Source organism: Mirounga angustirostris, unplaced genomic scaffold (assembly GCF_029215605.1).
Source record: "Mirounga angustirostris isolate CCGP_5_RB_7025 unplaced genomic scaffold, mMirAng1.0.hap1 SCAF_5, whole genome shotgun sequence".
NCBI lineage: Eukaryota > Metazoa > Chordata > Mammalia > Carnivora > Phocidae > Mirounga > Mirounga angustirostris.
This window is the reverse complement of record NW_026991713.1, coordinates 16,134,751-16,150,127: the sequence shown is the minus strand read 5'-3', so window position 1 is coordinate 16,150,127 and position 15,377 is coordinate 16,134,751. Positions and strand designations below refer to the sequence as shown.

Genomic DNA, 15,377 nt, shown 5'->3' with positions numbered 1-15,377 from the left:
TGATCACGTTGAAATTCTGGGAGAGCGAGCAAGGAGAGGGGAAAGATAGCAAAAGAAAACCTTGAGGAGTTTCTTCTCCTTTTCCAATGTGAAGAGAAGCTTAGTGCCTGAAACGTAGTCAGTGTTCCATAAATAAGCGTGAATGGATAGATAAATGATAGAATTAGGGAATGCGTCAGCAAATATAGGAAGAGCTGCCCCATACTTTCTCCACTCACTCCCAAGGAAAAAAATAAATGAAAGCTCACTTTGGCAGGGCACCTCTGAGAAATAGCCTAACTATAACAGCACACTCCCCAGCTAATCCTTTTTACTGAAATTAACAGCAAGCAGAATAACCAATTTGCTTTTCACTGATAGGGTTTTTACCTGACTTCTTTCTGGAATGTGAGATTTAAAAAAAAAAAAAGTGTGTGGGGGGGTGGAGAACAAGATCTTGATAAGAGTGAAAAGCATAGGCTTTGATGTTTGTCATTTCTGAGTTTAAGACCCAGTTCTGCCATCACCCATCTCTGTGATCGGGCAAATGGCTTAATTTCAACTTTTATTTCTATCCATGAAGGAGAAACTCCTATGAAATGCTCCTTGCCCCCATTGTAAATACAAAATACAAGACACACAGATTGTATGAAACAATTGCTATTTCAGGCAACAAGCAATGTGGAACTATGATCCTCAATAGAAAGGAAAAAACAAGGTAAACCCTCCAATTGCATCAGCTTAACCTGGGGGCAGTTTCTGGTGAAAATCATTTCACCAGAAGGAGGAACCCAAACAGAGATCATGGCGGCCAAAAGCAGCTAGATTTGGGGGCACAGAGCACTGGAAAGGAGGACACTATGCAATCAAAGAGCCCCAGATATCTGCATAGGGACACTCTAAGCCTTTAGCTAAATACTAATCTGCTCACGTATAGGGAGAAAGCCCATGAAGCTGTGCAAAGAAAAAGAACAGAAAAAAAAAAAAAAAGAAGAAGAAGAAGAACGATCACTGGGGAGCTGTAAGCTGAACAATTCTCAGAGCTCACCCAGGACTGGAAATATTCAAGTTCCCACTGGCTAGAGTACAGAGACATTGCTGAATGCATATGTATACCAAATGGAACTTTTAGGGATGAAAAACACAATATACGAATTCACTGGATGGAAATAAGAGCATATCAAACACTACCAAAGAAAAGATCAGTGAATTTGAAAACATACCAAAAAAAAAAAAATCTAAAACGAAGCACAAAGAGAAAAAAAAGACTGAAAAATGTCAACAGCCTTATTGTCAAAAGTGTCAACAATATTAAGTGATATAACATGTATGTAACTGGAGTTCCAGAAAGAGAGGAAGGAGAGGAATAAATATTAAGTATTTGAATACATACTGAATTTTAAAAATTCAAATTTTGATGAAATCTATAAACTTATAAATGTAAGAAGGTCAGTGAACCCAAAGAAAGATAAAACAAAACAAAAAAAAAAATCAAGGGAAATCATAATCAAATTGCCAAAGAAAAAAATGATAAGTAGAAAATATTAGACATTGTACAGAAAAAAAAAATGTTACATACAGAGAACAAAGAGAAAAATTATCAGGGACATCTAATCAGAAACTACACAAACCAGAAGATAGTGGAGTGATAACTTCTAGGAACAAGAGATAAAAGTTGTCACTAAGATGTTATAACCAGAGAAAATATCTTTTCAAAATAAAGTTGAAACAAAGCTTTTATTTCAAACAAACCAAAGCTGAGAGAAGTTGTCACCAGCTGACCTTTACTACAAGAAATGTTAATGAAAGTTCTCCATGAAGTAGAAGAATGATACCAAAGGGCAGCTTGGAACATGGAGGAGTGAAAACACAGCAAATAAACAGTTCATAAATATGAAAGATATTGTCTGGTTTTCAATCTTTTTTTAAAGAAAAGTGGATTTTTTAAAAGATTTTATTTATTTATTTATGAGAGAGAGAGAGCACAAGCAGGGGGAGCGGCAGGCAGAGGGAGAAGCAGGCTCCCCACTGAGCAAGCAACCCGATGCGGGGTTTGATCCCAGGACCCTGGGATCATGACCCAAGCTGAAGGCAGGTACTTAACAAACTGAGCCATCCAGGCATCCCATTACTATTATTTCTAACTAACATTTACTGAGCATGTATTATGTGCCAGGCGTTAGGCACTTTATATAATACTGGCTAAAAACATTGACTTTGGGTTAGACAGATCTATGTTTTAATCATACTGTAGCTACTTATTAAAGATTATTTAATCTCAGTTTCCTCAATGAGCAGAAGGCAGACACTTAACTGACTGAGCCACCCAGGCCTCCCTGGTTTTCAATTTTTAAGATAATTCAAATTTTTGCTTATTTATTTAAAAGATCATCTTAAGGTCATTTAAAACCAAAATGTAATAATGTATAGTCTTCTCAACAAATTGCACTCCAAAAACTAAAGATCTGTATGCAAAAAAAAAAATGAAACTCAACCCTTTTCCCACATGGTAAACAAAAGTTACCTCAAAATGGATCATACACCTAAGTGTAAAAAATTAAATGTAAAGCTACTAGAAGAAAAGAGAGAAAATCAGTACAACATTGTGTAGGCAAAAATTTCTTAGGACATGAAAAGCACAAACCATTAAGTACTTTATGAAATGGATTTTGTTAAGATTCAAAACATCTGCTTTTCAAATCACTCTGACAAGAAATAAAAAGGCAAACCCACAGAATGGGAAAAAATATTTGCAAATATATATCTCACAAAAGCCTGTGTCTAGTATATATAAAGAACTCTCACAACTCAATAATATGAAGATGATCAACCAAATTTCTAAAATGGTGGGCAAAATATTGGGGAGACACTTAACAAAAGAAGATATTTGGCCCAAAAGCACATAAAAAGATGCGCAGTATCATTAGCCATCAGGGAAATTGACATTAAAACTATAATGAGATACTACATACTCACTAAAATGACTAAAATTTAAAAGACTGACAATGCCAAGTGTTGGAATGGATGTGGAGCAACTGGAACTCTCCTGTATGTGTTTTTGGTAATAATGTCAAACGGTACAACCACTATGGGAAACTCTGTGGTTCTTTTAAAGTTAAGCCCATGTACCATATAATCCAGCAATTCCACTCCTAGGTGTTTACCCAAGAAAATGCTAACATATGTCCACATAAGGATTTTTTACACAAATGTTGCGAGAGGCTTTATTTTAATTTTTTTTTTAAGATTTTATTTATTCATTCATGAGAGACAGAGAGAGAGAGAGAGAGGCAGAGGAAGAAGCAGGTTCCCAAGGAGCAGGGAGCCCGATGCAGGACTCGATCCCAGGACCCTGGGATCATGACCTGAGCTGAAGGCAGACGCTTAACCATCTGAGCCACCCAGGCGCCCAAGGCTTTATTTTAATAACAAGTTGTAGTATGTTCATACAATGGAACAGCACCTAGCCATAAAAAAGAATGAACTAGAGCTACTTACAACCACATGGATGGATCTCAAGATACTGTGCTGAATTAAAGAAGCTAGACACAAAAGAGTACATGCCATATGCTTTCACTTATATGAAATGGTGTCAGAAGGCAGGTTGGTAGTTTACCTGAGACTAAAGCTGTGGAGGATGGACAAACTGGGAAGAAGCACTAGAAAGACTTTTGGATGGTGAAAATGTTCTAGATCTTCACTGTGGTGGTGGTTGCAGGCACACACGCATATTTCAGTACTCCTCAAAACCAAATTCATGTATGTTTTATTGTATGTAAACTATGCCTCGATAAAGTTTATTTTTTAAAAAGACACTTTTTCATAATTGTGTGGATAATGGAATGATAGCCCATAGCCCTCTAGGTTGTGGTGATGAAGAGAGAAGGAAAAGGCATGCAAAATACAGTAAATGCCAGGATAGAAAATGAGTTTTTTCCCCCTCCAAAGTGTTCGCTCAGGAAAGAGATGGTTGCCTATTGTGCTGTTCATCTGGCATTTCCACTGTCCCAGAATAAGACTACATTTCCCTGTCCCTCTTCAAAGACGGGATACGTCTGTGTGACTTGTCCCATGAGACATGAGCCCTGCACCATATTATCACTACTGGTGGAAATGTGAAGAGCCAGGATGCATTTCCCCACACTCTCTTTCCACCGGTGCACTGGACATAGAAGCACATGTCCATATGCACTCTCATTAGCTCCAGCTTAGCCTCATGGGCAGCATCATCCCACGATTCTGGATCCCAAAAGGATCTGAGCATGTGATTATGAGTTGTTTCTCTGAAAAGGGGAGTCAATGTTTCCCAAGCATCCATAACTCTTTCCTTTATCACCATGGTGCCCAGCTTTCCATGTTTATAAGAAGCCAGTCTCAGCAGCTTCCACTCCCAGGAACCATCTGTACCGCATAGGGACTGAACCCACAAGCATGGCCTCTTAGGAGCTGACCAGTGAGCCTGGTTCAGAGGTCTGCATCTGGCTTTCTGCTCTGCACACATCCTTCTGTCTGGGTGCCAAAGCCTAATGGCTGAAGCTTCTGGACTACCCCAGGCACGGCTGCATCAGATGTTTCTCAGCTTCAGTGATTCACAAATTCCTACTTGAAGGACTTTCTCAGGATAGCTATATTCTTGGAGCCTTTTTTCTCCAGCTGCCTCCAAAATGAGCTCTTCCCCACCCTCAGTTTCATCTGACTGTGAGGTGTTCCTCTGGAAATCGGATTGGAGGCCATGCCTGTATCATCACCCTGCTCTGGGCTTTGAAGACATGGCAATGTTCTGTTTTTTGTGACGGAAGTTGTTGCAATGCCGGATACCAGGCGGGTCCGTACAGCCAGCCTGGCCTCCTGTGTTTTCATATGGCTCTAAAGCAGTTGCTTTGAGCTGTCAGTCCCCAGAAATGGGGCTCCCCTGAGGCCCATCAGCACAGGAAAGAGCATATAGAGCACAGTTGGGTGTGTGTGAGTACACAGATTTGGACAGAAGAAACCCAGCCCACTGGGCCCGCTGCCCCACAGCATGTGCTCAGGATGGAGAAAGACTCACTCCTTCATCCCATTCCACTCTAGAAACCTGAACCAATTCTATTCATTTTATCTACTGAGACTGAATCTTCTAGAACCTGACACCATATTTGTTTGGAGAGTGCATTGACTTGGGTCGATGTCATCATCCCTGATGATGTCCACTTAACTCCTGCAGGAAAATGCCATTTACATGGACAAGGATGGTGACAAGATGGGGCTTATGATCAAGGAGTCTGACCTAAGGATCATCCCAGGGGCACAACAGAGCAGTTAAGAGCTTGGGCTCAGAAGCTGGTCAGCCAGGCTTTTATTTGATTCCAGCTCCACATTTACTAGTTGGGTGACTTCGGCAAGATACTACACGTTTCCAACAGTTTCCTCATCTGTAAAAATGGAGATCAGGGAATATTAAAACATAAAAGGAGCATTCGAAGAGATGATTCATGTAAAGGGTAAGCACACTGCCTGCAGCTCAGTAAACAGTCAGTTAATATCTGTTGATATTATGCTGCCCTTCCCTGTGGGAAGCAGACAGAAGCTGTGACAAAGCCATTGTGATATGTCCATCTGACGCCATTATATTTTCCACTTTTTAAGTACTACAGACTCAAAGACTTCCCAGGAAGTCAGGCTGGGGTCAGGTGACTGAGTTGCAGCCAGGAGGAGAAGGGTACACGTGATGTTCCCACATTCAAGCCTGACCCTTGAAAGGTGCTCACTTGTGCTCTCTCTATCCCCCATTTGCACAGCTAGAAACAGAGGACCCCAAGATGTCAGACCCACGGGATGGATGAAGCTCAGGTCCTGAGTGCCTGCGTGGAGAAGACAGGATGAAGAGAGTTGCCCAACACATACTGGACTTGGTGATAGTAAGAAATAATCATTTATCATACTGAGCCACTGCCATCTCAGGGCTTGTTACTTTAGCATAATAGAGCCTATCCAGACTAAAGCACAAATGGAAACTAGCACAGGGAGTGGATGGGAAAACTAGCAGGTCAAGACACAATGCATCTTCCCAGTCAGGTGGAGATGAGCACCATAAATTTTTCATCACTAGGACAAGGATTGGCACAATTTTTTAAAAATTGATTGCTCATTTCCCCCACAAGTCCCCACTGGAGCCAGACATTTGTGACAGCTTGGGGCAGGTTTTGTGACATGAAAACCTTAGTCTGCACTTTCTGGTCTTCATAGAGCACCACTGCGGCTCCACTTGCATGCCCCAAGCTTCGCATGATTGTGCGGATTAAAAACATCTTCTCCATAAATTTCAATAAATTGGCAGTGAATTTCTGCTGTGGAAACATATTCTTATTTAAAATTGCACGTCATGGCATGTATTTCATCTGGGGACCACCTGTCACAGGAAACGGCCATTTGTAATTAAGGCTACACAAAGTCCTAGATGATCATAGCCAGTCCACATGAGAACTTGGCCACATATGTTTAGCAAAACACCACACTCCCTGAACCGTGGTTGTCCTATGCCAATGGACCAGAAATTAACCCTACAAAGCTCTGTTTTGAAGACCCCAGGGCCTTTGTATATACAGTTCCCCTTGCCTGGAATACTCGCTCTTCATATAGCTAATTCTTCAAATCTCTGCCCAAATGTCACCTCTCCAGAGATGGCTTCTCTGACTACTCTTTCTGCAAAAGGTTCCTCCTCCCTTAATTCTCTATCTCGGCACCCTGTCCATTTCCTTCATAGCACTTACTATAATCTGTTGTTTTAGGGAGGGATTATTTGTTTGTTTATTGTCCATTTTCCCACTAGATCTAAGTAACCATGAAATCTACCTTATTTCTAAAATTCAAGGTATATGAGCTAATAAAACCTTTTCTGTGCTTAAACCAGTTTCAGCTGGATTTTCTCATATTATAACTAATTTGACAACGAAAATCTTCCTAACGAATATATCTGCTCCCTATAGTTTTATATTGTTGTCTTTCCTGACACTATTGGTATAAATTAGAAATCTTCTAATGTCAGAACACCTGGGTGGCTCAGTCGGCTAAACATCTGACTCTTGATCTCAACTCAGGTCTTGATCTCAGGATCATGAGTTCAAGCCCCATGCTGGATTCCACTACTGGGCATGGAGCCTACTAAAAAAAGAAAGAAGAAAGAGAAAGAAGAAAGAAGAAAGAAAGAAAGAAAAGAAAGAAAGAAGAAAGAAAGAAAGAAAGAAAGAAAGAAAGAAAGAAAGAAAGAAAGAAAGAAAGAAAGAAAGAAAGAAAGAAAAGAAAGCAAGAAAGCAAAGAAAGAAAGGAAGGAAGGAAGGAAGAAAGAAAGAAAAGAAAGAAAGAAAGAACTCTGAAAGCCAGGGATTATGTAATACTATTTTATAGATGACGAAATCGAGGCCCCAAAGGTATAACTTTGTTTCATTAGCTCTGCATCCCTTCTTTTGGCAGAGCCGCCCTCCCCTAACTTCGGGTGATACTGAAGGAGCGATCATTCAAGTATACCACAAGGGTAGGCACATGATCCAGGTGGGCCAATCAGAGCATCTCTCCATCTGGACCCTATAAGTAGGCAAGAGAGAGACACGTGACCCCCAGCAAAGCCAATCACACTACTTCCTTGGCACACAAATGCTGGGATAGTAAGTATCTCTCTCTGACTTCAGGATCACACACTTAAAGGACCTCATAACAGCACTACTACCAGAAGCTATCTTACCACCATGTGGAGAGAGCCTGCCTAGGAATGAAGCCCACATCCAGGGAGAGTGAGTGAAAAAGAGGCCAATGGCATCTCTTGAACCCCTGGATCTAGCTGTGCCTGAGACATACTCCTTAGACTTCTCAGTTACATGAAGCAGTAAATTTGTCTTGTTCCTTCACATGGTCTGAGCTAGGTTTCTTCCACTCGCCACTGAGTAAGGATGAAGTGAGCACCCTGAAGAAGCTCCATAAATATTAGTTCTCTCAATCTTCCTCCTTAAAGTGACCACTTCTCATTAACCCCACCAACCTATCAGTTGGCATGTAAGCCATGCCCCTCCAGCTGCTCCTATTTCCTCCCTATCCCTTATATTCAGTGACTATTGCTCTGTAATGAAAGGATTATGGATTCCCATTCATAATGAGCTTTACACTCAAGGCAACTTTGTAGAAATTAGCTCTTTCCTTCTTCATGGACCCATTAAAGTTGGGTAAAGGTAGCAATCTATGTACCCATCAGACAGATGAGAAAACAGAGGCACAAAGACACGAAGCAGTTTGCCTCATTAACAATCAGCAAGTCCAAATCGGAATTGAGATATTCTTCCCACTGCAGCCCAGCTGGAGAGGCACAGACAGACGGGTCCTAATTCGGCAGGCCACATCATAAACATCCATTCCCCAACCCTCAACCTTATCAGGTGCCTGGTCATTTTAGCCAAATAAGCTCCATCAGATTGGGTTCCCAGATAAAATACAGGAGGCCCATTTAAATTTGAATTTCAGATAAATAATTTTTTTTTTAGTATAAGCATGACCCAAATAGTGCATGGGACATACTTATACTAAAAAATCATCCATTGTTGGGCGCCTGGGTGGCTCAGTTGGTTAAGCGACTGCCTTCGGCTCAGGTCATGATCCTGGAGTCCCTGGATCGAGTCCCGCATCGGGCTCCCTGCTCAGTGGGGAGTCTGCTTCTCCTTCTGACCCTCTTCCCTCTCATGCTCTCTCTCATTCTCTCAAATAAATAAAATCTTTCAAAAAAAAAATCATCCATTGCTTAACTGGATGTCCTGTGGTTTTATTTGCTAAATGTGACAAGCTGTGTCAGATGTTCTCCCAGTAGACCAGGTAAGGGGTGTAAGTTGCAATTTCTTTGCAAAGTCAGACTTTTCTTACACGGATCCCCAAACACTGCTATTCAGCACAGAGCGTGACTCTAATGTTTGATACTAGGGTAGGGCTTGATGTCATTTGCTATTGTAACTGGGATCCAGTCTTACCCTATTATTCATCCCTCTTTCTAAGAGCTTCCTGGAGGGTCTGTTCATGCAAGGAATAGTGGTAAAATGGGACTCAGGGTGCCATTTTATCAGAGCCAGGGCAGTGGCTTTTCCCATTGGGAAATAATGCCCATTGATCTTGGACTCTGAGCAATCAGATTAGCAGCCTGGCTGCCCTGGGAACAGAGGGGGCTGCCGAAGAAGGGACAGGCAGAGGGAGCTGAACCAGAACGAGAGAGCACGACTGGCTATTAACTTTCGATACTGTCTCTAGTCCAGTTTGAAGGAACCCAGTGAGTCGTCTCTTCTGGAACTCAGAACTGAGAACATGTAAATTTGGAAGCTGTGAGGTAAACCAAGGTGGGTCATAAAATCAGGGAGAAAGCTAGGCTACAAAAGGAGGAGGAGGAGAAAGCCGGTGTGCAAGGAGGAGCAGAAAAAAGGGCCTGTCATTCTCTTGGCTCCTCCTCCTCCAGTTCTCGTTCCTGCTGCCCTGCTAGCTGCATTTCCCTTTCCAAAAACTTCAAATAAATTCCCTCTCTGTGCCTGAGCTAGCTTGGGTAGGTTTCTGTTACTTATACCCACTCTGTCACTTACTTCCTTAACTAAGAGGAAAACAACCAAATAACGAAGCAAGGTCCCAGTTCAGTTCAGTTCATTGCAATTTATTTAATTTAAAAATAAAAACGGAAACAAAACAAAACCAAAAAAAAAAAAAAAAAAAAACCGAAACGAAACGAAACGAAAAACAGAACAAAAGTCAGTTTCCAATGAAAATACAAACACTTTGGGTGGTTATCCAGCTTTTTCCCCCCTGTAGGCTGTTCTGGGCTCAAACCAATCAAATGAACAAAAACCAATTTTGACTGGAGCCATAAAGCATGTTGCACCAATTAAATTACACCAATATATTATTATAATACCTTTGAAATGTCTTTCAGACCAATAAATAAAAAAAAAGACAAATTCAAATAAAAAAGTCAACTTTTTATTACCAAAACAAAAAAAAATAGAAATTAAATAAAAGTCACAACACGGATTAAAAAAAAAAAAATGTGCAGTCAAGTTTTTTTCTCTCTCTCTCTCTCTCTCTTCTTTTTCTTCTAGGAATGATACCAGGCCAGTAAATCCCTACAGAACATCTCCAGTTTGGCAATAAGCAGTCAGTTGATCATTCACATTTGTACTCAAGACAGCAGGCCAGGGCGACACTCCCCTGAATTTCCCCCTGGAAAGTGCTCCCCATCATCTGAAGAAGCAGCGCCTTGTAACAGGGATGGAAAGTCAGGGAGCACCAGCATTTTCATTTCGCCTAGGGTCTTGAGGCACTTCCTGAAAACTGATCATGCCTTAAAATTTACCTGTAAAAAGAAGTATAATTCTACTCCTTTGGCAGATGTGTAAACTAAGACACAGAAAGGCCCACAGAGGCCAGGAAAGGACCAGGAGAGCGGACATGGAATCTCCTGCTTGGTCCACCAGGTCATAAAAGTGTCTCTCACTTGTAATTCCATGGAAATGAATCAAGCATGACTTCCTTGGCTGGGGATTGGCTGGTAGGGATGATAGCACTTAATCAGGAAGCAGGGAGCTACGCGTCAGGGCTTTTGTCTCTAGTCCAGGTTTTTCCTTGAAAGGACAGAGTCAACACACAGTATGCAGAATCAGAGGATGTTAGCAGAATGTCAGAAGCAGGCAGGGGGCCTGAGAGATGGGCTAGTCCCCCCCCCTCCAGCTCTCATTAAAGGGAAAACTTAGCTTCCCAAACACTGCAGGTGCCTCAGGCCACCATCTAATTAGCAGCACAGCAGGACTCAACTCAGACCCTCGGCCTCTGAGTGGAGGGAGGACGGTCTTTGCCACAATCCACTGTCTGGGTTGGTGGACAAAAGAGAACATGCATGTGTGGGGTTTTCGGGGGGGAAGGGGAGAAATAGAATGATTTTCCTTAATAGTGTCATTTCAGAAGGATGGAAAATACTAAACAGACACAATCACTTGGCGAAAGGAAAAAACACATCACCCAGTAGGTAGGTGTTACACTTTAGGCGTATTGACAGCTACGAACTTGGCCAGCTGCCATGCATGCGGGACCAGCAGTGGGGCAATACGTGCTGTCCGGAACAGATCACATAAAATGAGACAAGGCATGGGGAGCTTGGAGGCTGCAAGATGCCCTCCACACACCCACACTTCCCACACACACAGTTTGCTAACTACAGAGTTTTTTTCCCTTTGAACCTATATCGGAGCTCAGGAAGGAGGTGCAATTGAAAGAAAGAAAATGGAGGAGCTTCCCATAACACACCACTCAGCTTGACCTGAAGGCATGCACAAAGCCACAACCCCAGAACTGGTGACAAGGGAAGAAATGGAGCCATCTCCTTAGGAAAAGGACAGTTTCACTCCAATGAATGTTCTCAGTGCCTTACGGTGAATTCTTTCGCATTCCCTATAACTGTTTGTTGTCTGTTGGTTTTCCCCAAAATACCCCCCCCCCAAGACTAGTCCTCCTTATATATTTTTGTGGCTAGCAGAGGTCGACCATCTTGAAACAAGGCTTTCAATTTGCCCAGGCCAGTAGGATCTGAAGTCATCCCAGATTCTCCAATGAGACCATGAATTCCAAACCCAGTATCTGAAGATGTCCCATTGTGGGACTGACATCTTATCACCTGTAATCTGGGTGTCTAGAAGTTGAATACCTAGTTATATTACTTTTTATGATAAGAGTCCTGCTATACCTCTTTCCTGCCTCCTCCAGAACCATCTGGCTGGCTTCTTGGGAAATATTCCCTCTTCTGTATGCTTCCTCCCAACCCACTGTGCTCTTTCAACACCTTATTCATTTGAATGGGTGGAACTTTCTTTTCCCCCAGAGTCTAGGACTTCAAACCCATGACAGAATCCCTAGATATGGGGGGAGCACCTTATGCCTACCTTCCTTTCCTCATCCAAATATCCCACCTACACACTAACTCCCTAGAAGTAAACTCGCCCGCCTCTGTGGATTCTACACTTGGTGGATGGGGAAACCGTTTGCTATTAGTAAACAGGGTAAATGGTTGAGCCAGTTACTCCTTGGAGACTGTGGACAGCGTCACATCTGATTCATGCAGGTGAGAACCCAAGAGGCAGCATTCCAGTTAACAGTGAGATGTTAAAGAAATTGACAAGTTGCCCTCTTGCTGGTGTGGATCAATTTCCATTCATCTGCACAAAGACCACAGAGGGTCCCAAGCTCTGTTACACACCAGAGTTTTGACCTCTGACACCACCATTCTTTTCCCTGTCCATCCTCGGGAGATTGTGCTGAAGAGCAAGGCAGACATCAGGAAAGAAGTGGGAGACAGCAAGAAGCCCAAAAATCACCACGGGCTAACCCTTAAGTCCTTAGCGGTGTTCAGAGCATTCTCACTCTGCCCGAGACCCTGTCTTCCATTCCAGGTAGAGTAGCAAATTAACAAAGGCCACGTGAGTGGCATGAAAGACAAACATAGATCCCACAGGATGCCTCAACCCAACACTTTCAAGGCTTAGCCGGGTCAAGGATGGCCACCGCATGGCGTGAGTGCTACTGCCCCCCTTCCCTTTCCCAAGGCAGCCATTGCTATTCAATCACAGCACTGCTTCCCATGCGTCTAGGCTACTCACACCAGCACACCCAGCAGCCACTATCAATCGATCACCGATGCAAGTTCAGGTGGCTGAAATCTACTTGCCAACGCCATGCAGTCAGACCAAGCCAGCTCATGTGAGGAGGGAAGCAGCAAGTTCTGAGCTCATCCAAGGCAGATGGCCCCAGTCTCTCTTGCCCTTCCTCCAGAAGCATTTGGATGACTTTTAGGGATATGTTCCCTCTCCCATATGCTTCCTCCCCACCCTCTTCGTGCTGGCCAACACCACCTCCCCTGGACAGCTGGTCCTCTAGGAGGTGCCACAAAGTAAATGCCAGTTAGGACCCAAATTCTGACTGGCAGTTGGCAGGACTGGCAGAGAGCCCACTTCTCCCTCTCAGGTGTTGGCTCAAGGCTGCAAACTGGGCCAACTAAGATGGCACCAATCCTTTCTCAGCATATTGTCACAGGCCAGCAAAGAGGTAACCAGCTCACTAGCACAAGTCATTGCTCCCACGCCTCCCCCGAACCCACCCACAACCCAGCCCCACCACCCCCGGGGAGCTAGTTAAGCTTGTTGCAGATCTCCAGCGCTTTCTTGTAGACCTGAGTCACATCGTCCATGTCCATGAGGAGGGAGAAGCTGCTGTCTCCCAGCCGGTTCCGGTACCGCTTCAGGTACTGGGGTCGGGGCCGGTTCTGGAGCCCCTCAAAGTCCTGGATCTGGAGGAAATTTTCAGCAGAGACGCAGCTGCGGATGCGCTGGCGGGCAGGGCGATTCTCCTGCAAATCCAGCAAGTCGAAGGAGTCGCTGGACAGGACGCTGTCGTCACTGATGACGCTGGAGGGCCGGCTGTAGCTCCGGGAGAGGCCCTCGGTGGGGACGCCAGGCTCCAGCAAGGATTCCAGTGTGGGCATTTCAGGGCTGACGAGGGCCGGGTCCGTGGTCCCTGCTGAGTACTTGCTGCTGTGTTTCAAGATGCCCTTCCTGCGGCACGAGAGGCCGTGGGACGTCCCCCTGGCGGGGTCCGGGGGGCTGGGGGAAGGGAGGCCACTGCCCAGCCCGTCGTTACTGTCCAACAGCTCCGAAGACTCACTGCGCTCTGGGGACGAGTAGTACCCTGACTCTCTCTGCTGGGTCTTCTTCAAGATGCCCTTCTTGGGCATCGTGGCCGACTGCTTGGGGCTGAGCTTGCCCGGCACCTCCGCCTCAGGGGGGCTTGGGAGGGGCCCGGCGGTCCGGCCCAAGTCGGGCTCCATCTTGAAAGCAGAGGGTAAGGCAGGGCTCACGACGCCTTCGATGAAGCCAGTGCTGTGGGAACGATGTTCACTGTTGCTTCGCTTCTTCAGGATCCCTTTGGGCCTCTTGGAACTCAGCTTGGATGGGCTCTCGGGCACCGAGTCCTGGCCGGACTGGGCAAAATCGTTCTCTTTCTTGGACTTTTTCAGGGACCGCTGCCGCTCCAGCATGACCTCGGAGGCCCCGGGCTTGGCCAGGCCCTTGATTTTGGCTTCGGCCTCAGCCTGCAGCCCTGTGGAACGGTGGTGCCAGTCGATGATGCGAGCCAAGAGCGGCGACTCGGAGTTGTGGAGCGCATCACAGTCACAAACGCTGCTCTTGTAGCCCCAGTTCACCCACCAGTGGTTGGCGATGTCCTCGATGGTGGCCCGGCGATCGGGGTTCACCATCAGCATCCACCGAATGAGTCCTCGGGCATCTGTGGCACAAGAGAAAAAGAAGGATGCGTCACATGGAAGCCTTTGGCCTTGACGGGGCTGACGCTGCAGGGGCGAGGGGACACGTGCACTCTGGCAGGAGACCTGGTCCTGCCGCACCAGGGAGCAGGAGCCAAAGCCTTCCAGACGGTACACGGAAAGCATCATCGGGCCACAACCACAGGCCAGGGCACGGTCACACCCTGGCATGTTTTTCCACAGAAACGAAGGACTGTTCTAGAACTACCGAGCTCTCCATCAACTCAGATCTTCATTAAATGGGGAAGGCCAGGGAACTGGAACAGATTTCAGACCCGACCCCAAGCAGGGCCCCACCATTTCTTCGGTGGATATTATTTTACCAAAAGGGAAACCAGGGGGAGGTGACCCTGGCTTTTCTGTAGTCCTCCAAGGTGGGCTTGTATAAACACGCAGTGCTCAAGGTAATGGGGAAAGTGTGTCGGCATGAAAAGGACATCTAAGGCTGAGACGGTGAGAAAGAGGCTCCTTATCAAAGAGGGAAAGAGAGAAGGATGGCACACGTGGGCAGTGAGAGGTGCCATCCCCAAGGCTGGCCTTACCCCAGGCTTTTGCCAGGTGCTGAGACCCACGCCCAGCGAGCTCACCTCCTCTCCCTCTCTGACGTAAGCTGCAGCCTACCGAGCCGTCAGCTCAGAGAGCTCATCTAGATCTGCTATCCGCTTACGCCCTGGCTGAGACATTCCATGTGCACATTTCGGCTGCCAGAGAATTAGGGGAAAGCCCCGAAGGGATGTTGAGGAGGCCACAGGAACCAACTGACTCTCACAGCTTATAAATTGACTTATAAGATTAAACTGTGCTCCCCCAAAGGGAGGTGAATTATATCCTGGGAAGGCGCCACCTCCCCCTCAGCCACTTATGTGGACTAATGAGTAGCTGGCAGGGGTCAGGCAATGAAATCAGGGGTGAGCTGCACCCCTGAAAAGTAACAGGATGTTCCTTCAGTCATTCAGTAAATATTTTCTAAATTCCTGCAATGTGCCAGGAGCTGTGTTGGTACTGGTTGGGTCACCTGAAATTTCTCAAAAAACAACAACAA

At 45.1% G+C, this 15,377-nt stretch overlaps 1 protein-coding gene across 2 annotated transcripts in view; it reads right to left on the bottom strand.

Moving 5' to 3' along the window:
- Positions 1-9,804: 9,804 nt before the first annotated feature.
- NUAK1 (NUAK family kinase 1) overlaps positions 9,805-15,377 on the bottom strand; it is a 72,099-nt gene continuing 66,526 nt past the window's right edge. For both annotated transcript variants that reach the window (XM_045872685.3, XM_054506856.2), the window contains exon 7: positions 9,805-14,298. In XM_045872685.3, the coding sequence (XP_045728641.2) occupies positions 13,145-14,298 (1,154 nt within the window). In that variant the 3' untranslated portion in view covers positions 9,805-13,144. The remainder of the gene's footprint in view (positions 14,299-15,377) is intronic.